Source organism: Lissotriton vulgaris, chromosome 1_1, assembly GCF_964263255.1.
Source record: "Lissotriton vulgaris chromosome 1_1, aLisVul1.2, whole genome shotgun sequence".
NCBI lineage: Eukaryota > Metazoa > Chordata > Amphibia > Caudata > Salamandridae > Lissotriton > Lissotriton vulgaris.
Window position 1 is genome coordinate 2,055,579,352 of NC_141685.1, and position 16,123 is coordinate 2,055,595,474.

At 43.7% G+C, this 16,123-nt stretch overlaps 1 protein-coding gene across 2 annotated transcripts in view; it reads right to left on the reverse strand.

The window, feature by feature from the left end:
* The window catches only part of PDE3A (phosphodiesterase 3A), a 1,268,538-nt gene that overhangs the window by 318,511 nt on the left and 933,904 nt on the right, over positions 1-16,123 (reverse strand). For both annotated transcript variants that reach the window (XM_086920567.1, XM_086920572.1), the window contains one exon: positions 13,150-13,304. In XM_086920567.1, coding sequence (XP_086776693.1) covers positions 13,150-13,304 — 155 coding nt within the window. The remainder of the gene's footprint in view (positions 1-13,149; positions 13,305-16,123) is intronic.

Consider the following 16,123-nt stretch of genomic DNA (forward strand, 5'->3'; position numbering starts at 1 on the left):
AGCCTGTTTTGCTTAAAGAAAAACGGGATATATTTAAAAAAAGAAAATGAAACATTGTTTAATTTTTAAGGGCACTGGGACCACTGCCAGCCTCTAACATATATTTTGCCTTGCATTTGCAAAGTTCAAATTTGAGAGTGCATCAAAACACACAAGAGGGTGGTAAATTGCGAGTGTTTTGTGACCCCAATTGCGGTTGCAAAACATTCATACATGAGGTACAGAGTCGCTATTAGGAAGGGATGCCCTTGAAAAGCCTCTTCCTAATAGTGAGTCGCAATTCCTATTTAGCGAGTCGCAAATAAATTGTACATGGCCCTATTTGTTGTTGCATGCGCAAACGGGTGGCTAACCCGTTTGCGCATGAAATTTAGGGTCATACATCTTGCCCTCTGTCAGGTCCTTATACACTTCTTCTCACCTTATGATATGGCTTAAACTCATCATCCCTGTTGAATGTGAAAGGCGTTAGGTACCAATAAAACCTGTTCAATTCCTATGTGTTTGATCTGTGATCATTCACTTTGTCTGGTAATGGAAGGACCTTCTTCACTGTGTCCTCTGCTTGGATAATTTGTTTGACTGAACACCTTCTATAAACAATGTCTTTTTTTGGTGATAGCACCCACACCAGCAGCAACCATGAGTCCCTCCACAGGTAGATCATATTGTTTGACTTATATTTCTAAGAGCTATGAGCTGATTCAAAAGGTGGTTAACTTTATAACCCTTTCATATACAAAATGCTACTTACAAGATTAAGGTGAATCAGTGCTCAGGTTTCTTGGTTTAACCCTTCAATCAATACAAGAGAAAAAACTCGGGACTGATCCAAGGAGAGGTTATATTTAAGAGAAACATAAAAGAGCAAACATTCCTCTGGGTGTTGACATACCATGGAGAACACGAATGTTAAAGTTTGTTATAAAAGGGACGCATAAAATATCATTAGCCAACCAAGATGAGAGCAAAAAATGTATCAGCTGATCAGATAAGATCAAACATCAAAGAACTGTTTAGCAGAATATTATCTAAACGATAAAATATATTGTTGTGAAACCTTAAACAACTGTTCTTACCCAAAATAATGCAAAAGAAATTTAAAAAAATACGTTAAGGTCTTCCAATCTTGGACACCTTTCAACAACACAGTAAATGCTATGGGACCATTGGTAGTGATACTAAAAAAGCTAATATTTCTGACTGATTGAGAACCTTTGATACCCAACCGTCCAGAAATGTACTATTATCTCCTGACTTGTGTAATAAAGTTGCACTGGAGATTCAACAAGATTAATCAGTACAATTGGCAATGTTTATTGATAGTTCCGAAGTGGGACAGTCTGTAGATTTCTTTAAAATTCAGTTATAAAACCAAGGGCATCCCTGTATTCCTCAGAATCTGGGTATATAGTCACTATAGAAGACAATGGTTCTTGCAGAGGGTTTCAAGTAAGAAGCATCCTGATTTATGGAGCATGTATATACATCTTCTCCTAAAACAACTGCTTGTGAACAAATGAGTTCAAAGTACACAATTAAAGTGCAGTCTTTGAATTTATCATGATATAGTTGTGGTATAAAATAAATTACAAATATTCACTGCATCATATAGTTTGAGGTGCTCTGAAGGGTAACAGAGAGATGTGACGATGTGGTGCTTGTGAGTTGTGAGCAAAATTAGGCAAAAGTGATCAAAACAACCCAAGTACAGGTAAGTTAAAAATGGCTACCTAAGCTTCATTGGCATATTTGGGAAAGAATGGCCAGTGCATTGTTTCACCAGTTGGATATTAAACCTATAATAAGGCAGTCCAAAAGATGTCACAGGTCAGTGTCTCAATCCTTAAAAGGTTATTTCCATGGGGCCATTATCAGGACGGTGTATTAGATGCACCTCCATGAACTTGGAAGATATTCATAGTCAATTAGAATCAACTTGAAAGATGTTGTAAGTCAAATAGAATCTGCCCAACAGTGTCCAGAAAAAGACTGCAAGGAACTACCTAAAGATAAAACAACTGGGAAAAGCTTTCTTCTAAAGAGTTGTAGCATGATATGATAAAGACCTTTCCAATGGTACATTAATAATGACATTAGCAAAAATGTGATTCTAATAGAGGTACTCTCATTCTCAGAGTCCTCAATTTACAGACATTGATTTCCTAGTCTCACTATGTCAATGGAATCTGCCTAACACTTGATTCAAATGTTTAAAGATAGTAAAAAAAAAATAGCTGGCTCCTCACAAACTTTTTCTGAGCTAATCTACTGACACCATTATTTGTATTACTTTAGCCATGCACATAATTTGTAAGTCACATTTTACTGAGCAAATTGTGTCCTTCTTTAGAACTGAACTTTTAAAATATGCATCTAGCCACCAAGCGCAAGGCAGTCACTTATTGTCCTCACATTTCTTTTTTAAAAAAGAATATTTTTATTAATCCATGAAGCCACATAAGAGAACAATAAATACATTTCAATTATACAATCAATGGTTAAAAAAAAACACCCACTCACATGGTCCTATACAAGAAAAGAGAAAAAGAAGATCCAGCAGTGCTGGCATAAAACATACATTTAGTAAAAGCGGAGGAAAAGAGTCATTCATATGCCCAACGCTTGCATTTTATCACCTCTTTACAAAAGTACTAAAGTGCTTGGTGCAGTGTACAAAATATATTGAATATTGCTTTTGATCCAAGGAGAAGAAAAAAAAAGTGCAAGGTGCAATATAAGCTGCATCATAATTTCATTGAATACATATGGTTATTACTTAGCATTTCATTCATCCAAACAGGAGATCACCGGCCCGCAAATGTCTCTACCTAGCTTCCTCTTCCGGGCCCCCTTTAATGCATATAAGCTGTATTCTAGATTAAAGATGGAAAAACTATGGCCCTCCATAGCTCGAAAGTCGGGACATCCTTATGCAGCCACATTGATGCCAAGCACAGCCGGGCTATAGCTGTGACTACAAAAATCAGATATTGGTGTCTGTATGCCAGCTGGTCGCATCCACCTCCCTCCGTTACCCCTAACAACACATGGGATGCAGTCAATTTAATCGGGTCCCTGAATAGTTCCGCCAAGAATTTTTCTATGTCCCTGAAGAATTTACATAAGTGCGCACATATAAAAAATATATGGACAATTCCTGCACCCTCTGCTCCACACCTAAAACACTTGCCATCATTAATGCCACCCCATTTTAACAACCTAGCTGGAGTGTAATAAAGGTTGAAAATGGTCTTGTAGTGCTGTGCACGAAGGTTGGCGGACATCAATAATCTCCCCGCCAATTCAATGGAGTTTTCCACCCGTGTCCTTTACACCCAAGTCTGTTATCCCAATTAGTATTTTGCATATTTAAATCCCCTTCCTTAGTTTCTAGTAATAAATTATATAACAAGCCAATGCGTGCCGCTTTCCTTACACCTTCAATTACGGGATTTATATCAACCTTCCATTGGCTCTTAAGTAAGTAATCACGGATTTGCAGGAATTAAAAAAATTCAGTTCTGGGGAGGTGATACTACTCGACCAACATCTCAAACTACATCATATCCCCATTCTCATAAAGGTCCTGGATGCATGGAATACCTTTTGTCCGCAATCTATCTATAATCCGGTCCCAAAATATCAGGGGCAAAAGCATGGTGGTGGAGAACGGGGTATCCTGAAAGACCCTTTTAAATCTGTACCACATTCGCACCACTTTCCACACCTTATACGCAGCATTCAGAACCTTGAATCTGTTTTTTTTTATAGTAGCTGGGTTCCACGTTGACAAACAACCGGTTTTTCGCATCGCTACCCAATAACATTTGATATATTGAAGGTGATTCGACAATATCAAACAGTTCTGTCCCTGTGAATAGAATGTTCATGCGCTGCAACATACAAGCCAGATAATATAGAGTAAAATCAGGAACTGGCCATCCCCCCTTTTCCTGTGGTAGAACCACATAGCGCATTGCTCTCCTGGGTCTCCCTTGTGCCCATAGAAACCTCGCACATATCGACTGTAATATTGCCAATTGCGCACCTGGGATTTCTAAAGGAACGGATCTAAATAAATATAAGACCTTGGGCAAAATAACCATTTTAAGAACGTTACACCGCCCAACAAGTGTCAGATGTAAACATTGACACCGGTCTAGCAGCTTTCGTACTGCCGTTAGAATATTACCCCAATTGACCTCAACTAGGGATTTCAAACATGTTCTTATTGTAACCCCTAGATAAGATACCTCGCATGCAACCCGCTGATCATTAAAACACTTGGTTTAAACATCATATTTGTGTTTTAGACATGTTTAATTTGTATCCTGACGAGGCTCTGAACTCTGCTGCTAATTGTTCTATCTTGGAGATAGCCCCCCTGGCATTAGGAGTGACCACGTCATCAGCATATGCAAGAACCCGATAATGCTCTTGTTTCCAGATTACTGGTTCTATGGCTGCACTTTGCTCCAGCATCATTAAAAAGGGGTTAATATACAAGGAGAACAACAAGGCAGAACAGGGACACCCCTGCCTTGTTCCCTGTGTTATATTTACTGAACCTGTCTCAAGACACATAATACATAGGGCGTCTATGTAAAACTTGAATAGCTTTAAAGAAATGTTGCTGAAAACATGCCTGCCTTAGTACCGCCCATAAAAATTCCCACGCGAACTGTTCGAATGCTTTTTCGGCGTCTAATAAAATCAAACTGAATTTATTCCCCATAGTATTGGCTATATCTAACAAAGTAACGACACGGCTAATATGATTAGTAGTCCCCCTCATCAGTATAAATCCATGTTGCCATGCTGACACTAGCGGGGTAATAACGTCAACCAACTGAGTCACTAGGATTTTGGCATACATTTTGCCGCCTACATTCAATATTGATATTGGCCAATACGAGCCTGGCTGTTCGGCGGGCTTAGGCTTGTCTTTTAAAAAAAAAAAACTATTATGCTAGCTTCATCCCAGGACTGCAGGGGTGCTTCTGTCTGTGCCTGAAGAAAGGTGGTATGCATATCCGTTTTAAGTTCCTTAAAAAAGTTTTATATACTTCTAAAGGTAGCTTATTGGGTCCTGCTGCTTTTCTCGTGGCTAGACGATTAATAGCTCTTTCCAATTCTTCCATAGTATTGGGTTCCTCAAGTCTTTCTGCATCTAATTATCTTACGGAAGGACCGGGACACATTATTACATCTTTGGAATGGCAAAAGCCCTACATATCAATAAACAGATTTATGAAGCTACACTCCTTGACTTCTTTCACTGAATTTTACTGAGACGCAGAGATCGTCCCCTACAGAAACCCACTGCCGGTTGGAAGTATCACTGCAAAATATATACAACCGCTTTACCACAAAGAGCCTTGAAAAAGTTGTGGGTTACATTCCCAATACGACGAAACACGTGTTGGCTGTGAGATTCCAAGAATAAAACTGCCCTAGAAACAACCGGATTATACTAACGAAATGTATTTCTGAATACAAGAATGTTGAATGCATAATTTTGAAAAAAACTGAAAAGAACTTGATTTTTGACATGTGCTAGGGAGTTTCTTTGCTTATGTACAGGCCCTTGCCTAACTTAGAGGGAGTTGTGGTTCCCTTTACCTTATAGCACCGTTCTTCGATTACTGATTGCACCACATTAGTGAGATATTCTGACTGGCGCCTTAGCAACCTATAAACAATACCACTGGCCTAGTGTTTCCAAAGCTCAGGGTTACACCCCTGAAACCCACTTTTAGGGCATCCCACACTGACCCAATCCGAGCCGTACTTCAATTTATAGCCAAGAACTGCTCAACCCACACTTTCCAATGTGCCACATACTCGCTATCCAAATGAAAATGTTTGAGGTCTAATTCCAGTTTTAAACATGTTGAGATTCAATACAAGAGGGCCGTGGTCCGAGGAAATCCGCGGGTGAACCTTAATATTAGCACCTGACAGTAGCAGCCCGGATTAAAAAAAATAATCCAGCCTTACCAATTTCTGGTGCAGATATGAAAAAAAAGTGTACCCGGACTCCAACCCCCGCAGTGTTGCCCATGCATCCACCAGGCCATGATCTACTACTAGAGACTGAAGTGCCTTAAAGACTTTTGGTTTTCTTCCCTTGTAAGACTTGTTATTATCATGTAATAGCCCTACCTCCAGATGTATATTTAAATCACCGCATATAATCAGTGGAGTGGGCCATAATGCAAGTTCCACATTTAAACCTTCTAATACTGCAGCCTCATCGTAATTCGATCCGTATATTGAACAAACTGTGCAGTTTTGTTTACCCATCATACATTCCACAATGACCCAGCTCCCGGCTTTACCTGCTAATACTCTTCCGGTCCCCTGTATAGGATTTTTCCCTAAAATAGCTAGCCCACTTATGGTAGTGGATTGCTCTGTGCAAGCCAGCACATTAAACCCCAGTTCTGCCAACAATTTACGTTTACCCCATGGGATCTAATTGAAGCAATCTCAATTCTACCAAGATCCGTTGTCTTTTGTTATACCTATTCAATCCACAAACATTCAGGGAGCCAAGCCGAATGCCAGCATCTTTACGTCTATCCCCCATTTATATTCATCACAATCTTGAGCATTAGGACCATATGACCAAAACCATTGAATTTGTTGATTAATCTCATTGTAGCTTCATGGATTAATTTTCCCAGTGCCCAACCCCCCCTCTCTCTACCCCCGCACTGTTTCCGGCGAAGCCGTGCCCTCCCTCCACCTTCCCCACAAAAAAAGGCTAGGAGACCTAAGGCTTCCGTGATGGAACAACCTTTTATTCCCCCGGACCTCCCCTGTTCCACTGTCTGCAAAACCACGCTTTTTTCCTTAAGCACCAGCTTTGCCCAAATCGAAAGAAATTCCCAAAGAGCTACTAGAAAAGTGCAAAAAGAATGAAAAGAAAAGCTCATCTAATCCATACATATCAGTGTTAGTAAGTAAAAGTGACACATCTAGTACCCCATATCACTTTACCTAGGTTTATCCCGATATCAATCCTTCAATGAATGCAATTACTCCTTAGCTGCTGTTGGTAAAAAAAACACACTTGCTCATTATATATAATCTTAAGCTTGGCAGGGTTCAATAAAAAGGCCTGCGCCTTTTAATCCCTGAATTGAGTAATGATCTGACCCAATTGCCATCTTTTCTCTATGGTAAGGAGACAGTAATCAGGGCGCACAAAAAATTCTATCCCCTTCCCCTTTTTCTTCCGATCTGGTTGCGCCAGGTCATATACTGCCCCTCTTGCTAGAAAATTGTTGACTGATATTAAGATTGACCTTGGACTGCTTGCATTCTGCCCTCCTCTGTTGCGCACTCTAAAGGGGAACCTATGTGCTTGGAGGATTTCCCGATCCCAATCCCATTGGGTCTGCCTAGGAAAGGCGTCAGAAAACAATTCGCAAACAAACTTTCGCACATCTTGCCTCTCCACACCCTCTGGAATGTCCAATATGTGAAGATTGTTACCTCATAGGTGATTCTCCAAGTCCGTAATCTTCCAAAGTGTATTGTCCTTTTCAGTGCGGAGTGCTTCAGTTGTTGCATTCTGCGCAGTGAGCTCGTCCTCCAGGTTTGAAATGCGTGCCTCTGCCTTATTGAACCTCTCAGCGAACTGAGTTCTGGAGCTTGCTACACGCTCCCTGAGTGCGCAAGCTCTCTGTGTGGGTCTCTTCCCTATGGGCCATGATGCTGCGGTAAATGAGAGCCAAGGAGATATCTTCGGGGTTCTCAGTCTCATTCAGATTGAATTGTGCCCCAGAGGCTGTCGCCCATAAATGAATAATCCCACTGGGAGGAATCTGTACTTTCCTCCATCATAGGTCCTGCATTCTCCCCCGAATCAACCATTTTACGGACTGTATTAGGGAGGCCCCCCCCCATTTGGACGGAGTACTCACGTCTGTCTCGTCCCCCGAGGTATCAGACGGTTCAGACATTGAGAAGGAAGGATAATCTCCTGAGTCACTTTCCCTTACATTGTCCTGTTTGTCAGTCTTACTTCCACCTGCCCCCAGCTCTGGGCTTTCCTTGTGTGTTTTGGCTCCTTCTCCACTTCTTTCCCCCTTTTTCCCCATTTCTCAGTGTTTTTCACCCACTATATTGTCCTTATCCAATATCAAATCCAGTGTTAAGTCCTGAGAGAGCTTCTCCTCCAGTGTGCCAGCTTCAGCATTTTGTGTTTTCATGTTTATTTTAGATGTAGGGGGCATACCTTTCTTTATCTTTCCAGCCAAAAACAACGCGGGAACGGACTTCTTACCGCTCTCCATGTGAGTTTTCTCCGTGGTAGACTCCAGCCTCTTTTTCTTGGGCTCTTGTACTGGCTGCCTCCACAGTGTTCCTCGCCTTTCCCCGTCCTACTTTCGGGGGCATTGCAGTGTTGCGCGGTCTAGCTTCCCTGGCGCCTTCCGACCTTGTCAGAGATCAACGCACACCACTGCGCGCACATATGGAAGACCGCCCAGCTGGAGTCAGCAGCCTCCAGACCTTTATTCGGGGAATCCGGTGAAGGCTCAACAGCATTGCCGCCGTTGTGCACCAAACCAGTAGCCGAGGCCACAGAACCCTCACAGCCCTGCCCGATGACTAGCTTCGACAGAGCGCTGCCTTCGGCTTCCTTGGAACCATCGGCGTAGTAAGTCTAACAGGGGGGGGGGGAACTCTGGGAGCTTTGAGCTCACACGACCGCACTCACGGCCACCATCATGCCTCTCTCCTATTGTCCTCACATTTCTAATCAAATTTCCTTGTTGTTTCTTTTCACACACTTGGACAATCTAATCATGATGGTTGCACCATCCTGGCTCTATACTTGGTAATGGCCGATTGGAAGCCTTTCAGTTTTTTGCATGCACCAGGAGGCCGTTTACATATGCCAATTGTAGGAACAGCTAACATAACAAGGCATTGCAACACTGCCCTCTCAAGCACGGTTGCCTAACACTACTTAACACTAGCTTTGACAGCTCTAAAACAGAATTCTTTACCCCAAGTACTCGTCTGTAAGGAGAGTTAACAATAATTAGTTACTTGCACCATCTTTTTAGGTCTCGGCTAGCGTAGGCTGAGCTTGTGCAGTCTAGCTGGCGAGATTTTATGTTTCTTATTAATGAGGCTTAAACCCCTCTTCTCCATTGGCTGGCTTCCTAAACAATTGCCAGCAATTGGAGAAGAGGTTTGTCTTTCAATTTAAGGCCCATCTTTTTCGGATTGGGGGGCGTGTTTTTTCGGTCCTTTCTCTCCATGACGTCACCAGTCCAAAACACGCCCCCCATCACGCAGCTTGCACGCCCAAGTCGGCTCTCTGATTTGTTGACAACTACCAAATAAACACTACCATTGGTGTTCCTTATTAACCAATCAGAGGGCAGACTGGTGCGTGCAGGCAGCGAGAGCATACACACTGTAGACTCTCTGTGTTCCACCCTACCCGGGTACGCACTCTGCTTCCTCTCCACACTGCTTTATTTTTTTTTTTTATGGTGGCAGCGGCTCTCATGGAGGTCTCTCCAGCTCACAGTGTCCAGGAGTCCAGTGTCAATTTTGGTGACTGCATTGAGTACTGTGCCGGTGCCCACCTGGAGCCCCTCCTGAGAGTCCTACGCGAGGAAGAGATGCACTAAAGAGAGTTTTTGGGCATCGGAATGGTAGCTGAACCCGATGGTACCGGCGCAAGTACCACCGAGGCAAGTGTCGGGAGGAAACCAAGATTAGTCCGGATGAGAGAAGCCCTTGAAGCGCTAGCAAGATGACGACCCGGGGAAATCGAAACTGATAACGCGATGCAGAGGAGGCATACCTGTAACCAGCACCAGCGTAAGCTCAAATAAGCCAAGGTCAGTCTGTCCAAAAAACAGCGAGCGGTAGTGACTCACGGGGAATACACGGAAGGCTGGTCACGGTTACAGCGAGGCACTAGGAGGCTCTACCGTGAGCGGCAGTCAAAGCGGCTAAGGCGGCGGTTCATTTCAAGGAAGCAAAAGCGATAATGGCTCCGCACCCGGCCAAGAACAACAGTGGTTCTATAAATGGCGGATCTGGGGCTCTGTTGTTGCGGTTTCGCACTAACGATCCCAGCCTCTCCGATCAGCTGAGACTTACTGAGTTACATATTCCAGTTCCGAACAACTGCACTTTCTTAGATAGTGTGCCCACCTCAATATGAAACCAACTAGGACTTGACGCAACTGTTTTGATAGAATATCCGCCTCCTTTTCTTTAATTAACTCTCTGATTTTCTCTGCACTTAAGTTTCGAAAATCCCCATTAAGCACGAAAGAGATAAAGGAGCACAAAAATTCTGAACTGAGAATCCATTACTCCTAGAATGCACATTAAATGTTAAGGGGGTGAGCACTACCAATTGATTTTCCCTTGAAAAAGTCTAATTTTGTAGAAAATCAGCAGTATTACTGGGAACGTAATGGAGAGTACACCACCCCAAGAATTGACAAACCCACAACCATTTAAAGATGCCGACAGGGTGTTACGCCTATATTCTTTACTACGATTATTTTTAATCATGTTCACTTACTTTAAATCATCACATGATAAAATTATACATGACAGTCTAACTAAAATCAACAAAAATTATTTCACCTCTGCTAATGGTATTTAGACCATTGATCAATCCTTTGCAGTTGCGGTGTTAGTCATGAAGCGAGGCCTGACTCAAAAATGGCGGCGATTCTGGTGGCGCGATGATCGGGGCTTAAGTGTTTCATGTGGGGTGCCGAGCGGACTAAATGCTTCTGCATTCTTAGCTATGGCAGAGTGGAGGCCCTTATGAAACGCTGGATGGAGGTGTGGTGAGGAGCCACGCCATTGCCGCCGTCTCTGCTGGAAGGAGACCCATGAGCTGCCCCCACACTGTAGACACGCTGTGTCTCACCCTGCCCGGGTACGCACTCTGCAGCCCGGTGAGCCTTGGAAAGGCGCCCTCCGCCTCCTCTCTACACTGCTGGGCATGCAGTGAGGAGCCATGCCATTGCCGCCGTCTCTTTGTGTTAAAAATGCCTGGGCATGTTGGTGCAACTAACGCACACGGTGGACTAGTGGCGCCCCCAATGCATGCGACTGCCTCTATGGGATCCTTCCCGAGGTGTGTACCTGCTATTTCCAGTCGACTCTTTAGCATTTTGTCGCGCTTAAAAAAAAAATATCTGTGCAATCATCTCGTGATTGCATAAATAGTCAGTGTTATATGAATAGAGCTGTGTCACTGGTTTGCCAAAGGCGGCCTAAAGGGGTTATCTCGGTGCTTATGAACCTAAGCTTGTGTGTATCCCTCCTCCACCTTTGTTGTTGTGCTACAGCGTCACAGGTTCTAAGGGGGTGAGGTGCGGTGTCTCGTGCTGCTTATAGGCCACTCCCCCTCTGTGTTTGAGCGAACTACCCCGTGCCTGTTATTTTCAGCGCGTCTCGTTCCTGTCCGTGGGGGGAGGGGTTGAGCTCGCTCCTGTGTCAGTGTTCGTGTGTGTACTGCCAAGGGCTGTTATTTACAGATGCGTCACTGGCTCTCCGCGCTGCAGCCTCTGCCCGCCTTTCTGACGCGAGATCATCGCTCGTATGATTTGCTACTTCCTAGTTCTTCCTGTGCGAATCAGCATGACCCAGTAACAAGTTAGGATGGCGATCAGGTAGATCTGATTAGTACCTCGCTCTGAAAAAGGTGCGTCCCTTGATTTAGTGAGATGAATTTCCTGAACCGTACTTCAGAGACCCTGCTTAGGGAACCTGATGGTGGGTGGCCACTGAAGTGAGGCGTGTCCTCGTCCTTGCACTCTCCTTTGCTATTGGCGCAAGACCATCACACCACCCACCACCACATCCAGCACATCCACCACATCCAGAACCACCACATCCACCACCACATCCACCACATCCACCACCACCACATCCACCAACACCACCACATCCACCACCACCACATCCACCATCACCACCACATCCACCACCACATCCTTCACCACATCCACCAACAACACATCCACCACCACATCCCCTATATCCACCACCACATCCACCACCACATCCACCACCACATCCACCACCACCATCCACCACCGCATCCACCACCACATCCATCACTACATCCACCACCACCACCACATCCAACACCACCACAACATCCACCACCACATCCAACACCACCACCACATCCACCACCACCACCACATCCACCACCACCACCACATCCACCACCCCCACCACCTCATCCACCACCACATCCACCAACACCACTACATCCACCACCACCACATCCACCATCACCACATCCACCACCCCACCACCACCACATCCACCAACACCACCACATCCACCACCACATCCACCAGGACCACATCCACCACCACCACCACAACATCCACCACCACATCCACCACCACATCCACCACCACCACATCCACTACATCCACCACCAACACCACAACATCCACCACCAGATCCACATCCACCACCACATCCACCACCACCACATCCACCACCACATTCACCACCACCACCACATACACCACCACATCCACCACCACCACCACAACCACCACCACATCCACCACCACCACATCCACCAGATCCACCACCACATCTATGTGTGTGTGTGTGTGTGTGCCTCTGTGTGTGTGTGTGGCGGTGTGTGTGTGTGTGTGGGTGCAAATGTAATAGGTTTCGCATTTGCGAGAGATTAAGCTAATGCCATTGTAAATGACAATACCATATATTTATTGGTTAAAAAAATGAAAACAATAATATTTGCATGCCAATAACTCTAACTTTAACAAAGACGAGACCATTGCATTGTAAAGGCTTGTTTTTTAGTCTCTTTTTTCCTCTGTGTTCAGGATAAGTCAAATGACCCCCAATTGAGGATAGCACCAGGATAATGCTGTTCTTTCTAGCTTCCACCTCAGACGAACAGCTCAGTTAAGCCTGACTTAGGTAAACCTTAACGTACATATATTAAAGCTCAATCGTATTCTACTTTCACAGGCAACATAGACTTACTGATTGAAAATCAGTCTCATAGCATGCACGCAGAATAAGATCATAATGGATAAGAAAGCATCTGACTACTTTCCCAGAATATATTAAGGCTGAGAAATTGTTTACCCCGATGAAGGTGCTTCAAGAGGTTTGATGCTGGCACTTCGGTCTCTTCTTACTGGTGCTGGCTCCAATGTTGGCAATCCGGTAGCAGATGTTGTGGTTGTCCAAGTAGAGGAAACTCTGCGCATCAGCCCAGGCGGAAGGCTCCTCCTTAATCGCTATTGTTTAGAAATTGAAAAAAGACATAAATGCAGGTCTTAAAGATTTTAAAAGCAAAAAATAAACAAATTGTAACACACATAATGGAAATAGAGATATAGTAGAAGCAGGACTAGATCCCGTGGACATAGAAGTAAAATGCTGCAATGCTGCTGCAGTTACAAACATACTAGCAATACCTATCCCAATTCGTAGTAGTTGGCAATCTGCAGTACTGTTTTCAAACAGATATGGAGAACAGCAGTGGACTGACTGCATGGCCATTTTATCTCGAAGTAAAAACTGTGGGTAACTATATTGCTGTTGTATGCAATTACAACTGCTCTTATCATTCATGTACACAGATTCAATCAAAAAACCAAAGTAAATGATGGACGGAGCGTTGACAATACAAGCACTCACCCCCAGTCAACTGATCTGGGTTTAATCCATCACCGTTCTTTAGCCCACTCTTGTTCGCTACAGATTCAATCAGACATTTCATCAGTGAGATAATAGGTTACATTCCCTATCAACTCACATCTGAGAGCATTGATAACATCACTAAAGCTGCAAAGAACTGCTCGTTTTGACATCTTTTTCTTGATACTGAAAACACAATCTTCTTTCCCTGAATTTTACCCAGAGTCAACTCCGCCGTTCTGATGTTTATGCCCTGCAAACTCTGGCACCAGTTAGATTAGGTGCAGACTACGAATTACGTCCTACCCCTGCATTCTGAGCACATTGGCCCTGGCTTGTTTCCACTCCCTTTGCCAATAGACTCCTGAGCACAGCTGAAGGCCTATGCTAGCAGTCTAAGGAGAATGGGTGTGTTGCATGGCTGAGCTCAAACTCTGTGCCCAGAGCACACTGGGAATAGGCAAAAACCAGAAGCCTTGCATCCAGACCTGCTTGGCATTACTAAAGGATATTAACTGTGAGGAGATGGGGGAGGGTATGAGTTACGGCAATCACCATATTCTTCCCACATTCTCCTAGGCATGTATGAAAGCCATGCCGCGTGTTGTGTTTTAAGGGCAGTGGGAGTGAATGCCAGATATGGCTCAAACCAGAACTCTGTGCCCAGGGGCCTTTGGAAATAGTCTAAGGTCATAGATGGCAGGATCTGCTGTAAAAGGAATCTGGTGTTCAGCACAAACAATGGGAAAACTGAAAGTGCTCATTTGAGTTTTGTGCCTTCAGTTGTGCCCTCAGTCAGCACAGGGGTTTTAAGAACAATGGAAAGGCAAACATAATATTCTAACTCCAGTCCTAAATATTTGGGGAAAGAGCAACTTTTAAAAAATGGTTAAAATATGTACTTTTCATTGCTGGGAAGTGCTGCCTTAAAGGTGCTGCTAAAAGCAAAAGAATGCCACTCCATGGGCAGTGGAATAGGCTGCAAGGCTTGGCCAAAGCTAAAGCTAGAACCTCTGGATGAAAGCAAAAGCCATGCCACATGGTGTCTGATGTCATGAAACCTAGGTCAAGGCTTAATTAAAGACAAATGAATGCCCAAAATGGAGTTGCCTACAAGGAGCAGGTTGTGTTAGAGTTGTGCAAAGGACATGGCACTTCAAGCAGTATCAAGTAACCATTGAATATGGCCAGAGGGCAGAGCCAATGTAAAAAAAAACGTAGTCAACGAAAAAAATTAGTCAAGGCAACTTATCGCTCTTAACTTACGATGCACAGTAATGTATGCCAGAATTTTTACCTTAAAAGCATCTATCCAAGTAACATTTAATGTGGGAGAAATTCCCCATTTTTGTTGTGTTCTCCCCATTTTTACATCTTTGATTTTGCCTCTGAACCCTTTACTACAGCTAAACAATAGTAAAGTGCCTTTGTCTATCAATTCAGCCCCCTAAAAACATGTGCCGTCTATTGGAACTCCCTGTTTACCCTATGTAGCTTCCCAATAAGGTCACTTGGAATGGTGCCTAAAATGCTCTTAAGTCATGGAAGGTTAAGGGTCATATGTGGGCATCGTTGTATATTTTCACCATCCACATATATGAAAAGGAATATATATGCCAGGGGCACTACTGTGCTCTACCTATCCTGCAGTTTAAATCCCGAGTAGTAACAGATGGCAAGAAAAAATGATTTTGCTATTTAGAAAAAGCCTATTTTTATGTATTGATAAGTCACCTCTAAAGTGTGCTATGTGTAACCACAGGGAAGGTGTTCATTAGAAACTGGGTTTCTCGCTGGCAGAGGTATGCACCCTTTCCAAGAAGGAAGCAGAATCCTAGTCAGGGTAAGTCAGATACACACCATAAATGAACCTGTGCTCGCCCTTTGGTAACTCGGCACAGAGCAGTTGTAAAGTAATTGTGCAATACTTCAAATCCTAACACAGTGAAAACACCACAAAAAGTCTCCACATCAGTTTAGAGAAATAGCTTACATTTTTATGAACAAAACAAGACTAAAATGGCAACACTCCAATAAATATATATAACTGGAGTTATGAATTTTTAAAGAATAAACTGATTCGTATTACTTAAATGTATAAAGCGCCAGCCGGGGTTATCTGGTTGTGCTAGACTGGGTCAAATCTAAAAGTTCAGGCAAACCGCGATGGAGAGCGGGTTGGATGCAGGAACCAGCTTTGACCTGCTGAAAAAGTACCTTACATGAGTTGAGTACAATGTAGGGAGCAGTGGAGGCGATGTGTCATTGCCGGTCCTTATGATGGAGGCGATGCATCTGTTTCAAGAAGAGCAAAGTAGAGGGTGCATCAGGAATGGAGGCGATTTGGCAAGCAGCTGTCAAAGCAATGTACTCTATCCTCGCAGCCGCAGTGATGCTTTTTCGCCAATGAGGATGC